The 4,245-nt window shown below is 33.8% G+C and overlaps 1 protein-coding gene across 1 annotated transcript; it reads left to right on the forward strand.

Annotated features, from left to right (window-relative positions):
- The first annotated feature begins 487 nt into the window (after window positions 1–487).
- Window positions 488–1,374, forward strand: LOC111717621 (mitochondrial sodium/calcium exchanger protein). Its single transcript, XM_023493120.1, has 2 exons — window positions 488–612; window positions 706–1,374. Exons 1-2 carry the CDS (start codon window positions 503–505, stop codon window positions 1,214–1,216), a joined length of 621 nt encoding a protein of 206 aa, XP_023348888.1. The 5' UTR covers window positions 488–502; the 3' UTR covers window positions 1,217–1,374.
- The last annotated feature ends 2,871 nt before the right edge of the window (window positions 1,375–4,245 follow it).

A 4,245-nucleotide genomic window follows, 5' to 3' on the forward strand; every position in this document is an offset into this window, starting at 1 on the left:
GTTGGGACATATGGAGGGGTGCTTGAAGAAAGGGATGGGGAGAGGAATGCTCAAATATTTTAATGGTTTTTGCTCATATTACATATATTTGGTGAAATTTGATATTTTTTTCCAAAAACAGAGGGTCGGAGAAAGTCGGCCCGGCGCCTAAGACTAGGTTCCCGACTCTAAGATTCTACTCGGGTTACAAATGAAACTTTAACCTAGGACTAGCATTATAAATAATATTTTTGATAATAATATCAATACTAATAATCTCCTTCCTGGATAACATAGCATTATCATCAATAATAATAATAATAATAAAAATAATCCTAATAATCATAATCATCATAATTTGATAACTATAATAATGATGATATAACCAATATATTGAAAAGAAATAAAAAAATTCACAGCATGATGATTGATGAACCATTAATTTTAATAAATAAGTCCTATAAAGTCGTCTTTGAAGTCTCATTCATTGAGGGTAAACCAGTAAAAGTTAACATCGGGAAAAATGAATAAAAATATATTTTTAGATAAAGTTGGTTCAACAGAATTAACAGTTTATCAACTCATCTTAGTCTTCTCTCCACTTGTGGCAATCATTGTAGCATTTACATCAAGGTATTTTATTACATTTTCAACATAATTTTTTTAATACTTTTATATTTTTTAATATTTTTGAAATATGTATTTAATGTTTTTTTTTCTAATCAGATCATCCGTCCCTCCTGTGTACAACACCGTGTTTGCCTTCCTGGGTTTTATAGTTTCCGTTGTGTGGATCTACGTAATAGCTAACGAGCTGGTCAGTCTGCTCAAGGCTATCGGGGTCATATTTGGATTGACAGACGCGATCCTCGGTTTAACAGTACTCGCCTGGGGAAACTCTATCGGAGATCTCATCGCCGACACTGCCATGGCTCGCAGGGGTCAACCTAGAACCGGATTTAGCGCTTGCTTCGGAGGTCCCTTGTTCAACCTCCTTCTAGGAATCGGACTGCCCTTTACAATTGAAATTCTACGCGGGGGTGGAGCCCCAATCCCGCTTCAGTTCAATGTGATGACATTGAGTTTATCAATGGGACTAGGTTCAAGTCTTCTCTTCTCCTTTATCCTTCTTCCTTGCATCAAGTTTACAGCGAACAAAACTTACGGTTCATTTCTCTTTGTAATGTACATTGTTTTTCTGGCAATTTGTATAATTATTGAGTTTTCTATTTTGTGATAAAATAGCCTAAAATTTTTATTTATAGTGTAAATATTGCATAAAGTATCGTAAAAAGTTAAATTTCATTCTATCCTTGGGTTTCATAGCTTACTGGATAAACTGATTCATTTTCATGATTTATAAGATAATATTATATTATATTAATTGGACTTAAAATTATTTATAATATTTAATTCATAATTGTAAATAGATATATTTTAATAATGTTACATTAAAAATCCAGAAATAAAGAAAAATAAATTAATTCTCTTGAAAGGAATGCATAGATATCATATTTAAAACTCTGACCCTTTATACTGTTCTGTGACAATTGACGAACACGATTTTTACACGTCGGAAAAAATTTAATTTTATTCAGAACATTCGAAAATTCGGAATTAAGAAACAGGCTGCACATGCAAACCACTTTAAGCTAATATTTTACTCCCATTTATCTTGCAATTCCCACTTGATCAATGATAAATGTTTTTATACGTTTTGTACATTTTATGATGCTTCTCAAATTCTTTCAATTAGACCTAAATCTTATTTACAATTTTTTACACTTGAAATCCATTTCAGAGTAAGATGTTTGACCCATAGTTAGGAAAGTATTATTAAATAAAGAAAAGGGACCAAATTATTAAAGTTTGGGGTCTCAATTTATCTTTTACAGTAAACTCTGTCTTTAAATTTATATTCGAGATGTTCTCCATTTAAAATTTTAAAATTAGTAAAGTAAAATTTGAGGTGGTGGAGATTACCAATTGAGGAGCGCGCTTGCCGCAAAACAGATTTGGGTGGCTGTGATTACTATTTGAGGAACTCTGGACTCCCTCCCTCACTAAGCTCAATAAACTAACGTTCAATTATCATTTTTTTAAATTTTACGATAAGAGCTCTTAAATTAATGCTCAGCTGGTCAGGATTCATGAATCGCTTATAAATTGCAAAACAGGGTGGACTTCGTGACTTCTTCCCCCCCCCCCCCCCCTACAGGAGGGGCAAGACTTCTTAAGGGGGGACTTGCATGTGAATGCATGTTTTTAATTGGCGAAAGAAAGCCTTATGACAAAATTATTAAGAGAGGTTGCGTGAATAAACAATATTTGGTCTGTCTGCTTTAGCTTCAAAATGAAAAAAAAATATCCGTAAAATGTAAATTTTTATTTTTTAATTTCCGACTAAAAAATGTAAAATATAAAATATAATTTGTTAACAGAAAAATTATCCTAAAAATATATTTTTGCAAATTTTCTCATTTTCCTTTCTAAATTCTAAAATTTATACCCTGTAAAGTGTACACTCTCACGTGTAGACATTTCTAACCTCAAGCTTCCGTTCCATTCCTTCTGTTCTGTTCTTAAGTAAAAACAGACAACACATCAGTTCTGTAACGTTTCGAGTTTGGATAAATCTAACGGTTGTCACCTGTTGTATCTGTATTCTACACTTATTCAATATTTTTAAGAAATCTTGTACCAGTGATTTCTATAACTGATTATAATGGTAAGCCTGATTTGAATCCCGCTAATGTAATTGCATTTCTATGGAAGTTAAATTATATGAATTGGGTGAAGAATTTCTTAAATTGTTTATAGAAATATATTAGTTTATTCAGTGTTTTTAGGGTCTGTCCTAGTGAACGATTTTTCGACCCCCCAGCCCCCTCTCTCCTATCATTTTTGTACATGATCATTTATTTATCAGCAAATTTATTATTATTTATTTTTTTGTTAGTTAATAAGGTAAGACACTTCCTGTCACACCCATGTACATAATTGATAGGAGGGGAGGGGGGTCCAAAAATCGTTCACTAGGAAATTACCGTGTTTTTAAATTGTTTATAATCGTTGGTACATAGTATGCCTAATTCATAAACTTCTTTTTAAATGCAATTTATTGGTTCGTAATTCCACACATGATGCTATTCATGCGCGCCATATGAGATCTATGTCCAGGTTTATTGTTTGAACGCTTGGAACAAGTTCTTTGTTTCATTTTGTCAGAACTTAAATCAGGACTTGATCACAGGATCTTAATCTGTTACCCCTGATAATCATACTATTAAATATGTTGTAAAATTGCTGAAAGTACAAAAATTATAGAATTTTTTTCTAGGGAGTAGACGTTCGGCACAACAAGGATAGGAAGGTTCGAAGAACTGAACCAGCAAGCCAGGATATCTATCTCAGACTTCTGGTGAAACTGTATAGGTAACTGATTTCAGTGGCGTATTCGGTAATTTGTCCAGGAGGGCGCTCACATGTTTTTCTTACCGTGAGATCTCGGCACCATTTAAGACCTGAAAACTACTGCCGAGCGCTGCGGCCACGGGTTAGGTTAGTTAAGACACTTTCTGAGCCGAACGCTGCGGCTAGGACAGGCTAGGGGGCCGAGCGCTGCGGCCACGGGTTAGGTTAAGTTAAGACACTTCTTGTCAGACCCATGTACAAAATTGATAGAAGGGGGGGGGGGTCCAAAAATCGTATACTAGGAATATACCTATTTTGGGAAATCCCTCAAAACTGGAAAATGTTGAGGTATTTCCGAATATTTTTGAGGCGTTTCCTAATATTTAAAGTTGAGGTGTATCCTCTTTTTTTGAGGCGTTTCCGTTTCTGAGGCGTTTCCGGTTTTTTAAACAAGTTAAACTTTTTTGTTGAGGCGTTTCCGTTTTTTGAAGAGTTTCTTTTTTTTGAACACTTTTTAAACTTTAGGCTGATTTCTTAGCTGAGGTGTACTTATGGTCGAACCTTAGGTTTTTTAATTATAGTAGAAATGGCTTACTATAGTTGATTTTCGATTGGATTTCTTTGTCATTTATGCAACTTCGGTTGTGTTGATTTAATCTATGGTAAATGAAACTACGTGTTTCTTAATCATACGACTTTAAACTATGGTAAAGTCCGAATTGTGAATCAGTGCGCATGCGTGTTTTTAAAAAGTGTAAGTGCGCATGCGTGGATTTTCAAGTAAAACCACAGTACACGTCGTCTTTGATTTTTTTGCCTTAATTGTAGAAGAATTTTTATTCCTTAAATTAA

The sequence above is a fragment of the Eurytemora carolleeae genome, unplaced genomic scaffold, assembly GCF_000591075.1.
Source record: "Eurytemora carolleeae unplaced genomic scaffold, Eaff_2.0 scaffold2866, whole genome shotgun sequence".
In the NCBI taxonomy this organism is placed as follows: domain Eukaryota; kingdom Metazoa; phylum Arthropoda; class Copepoda; order Calanoida; family Temoridae; genus Eurytemora; species Eurytemora carolleeae.

Excerpts from the sequence above, each read along its gene's own strand:
- LOC111717621 (XM_023493120.1), top strand. The coding sequence starts at position 503 with ATGAATAAAAATATATTTTTAGATAAAGTTGGTTCAACAGAATTAACA. Across the intron at positions 613-705 it reads ATTGTAGCATTTACATCAAG|ATCATCCGTCCCTCCTGTGT; the intron begins GTATTTTATTAC and ends TTTTCTAATCAG.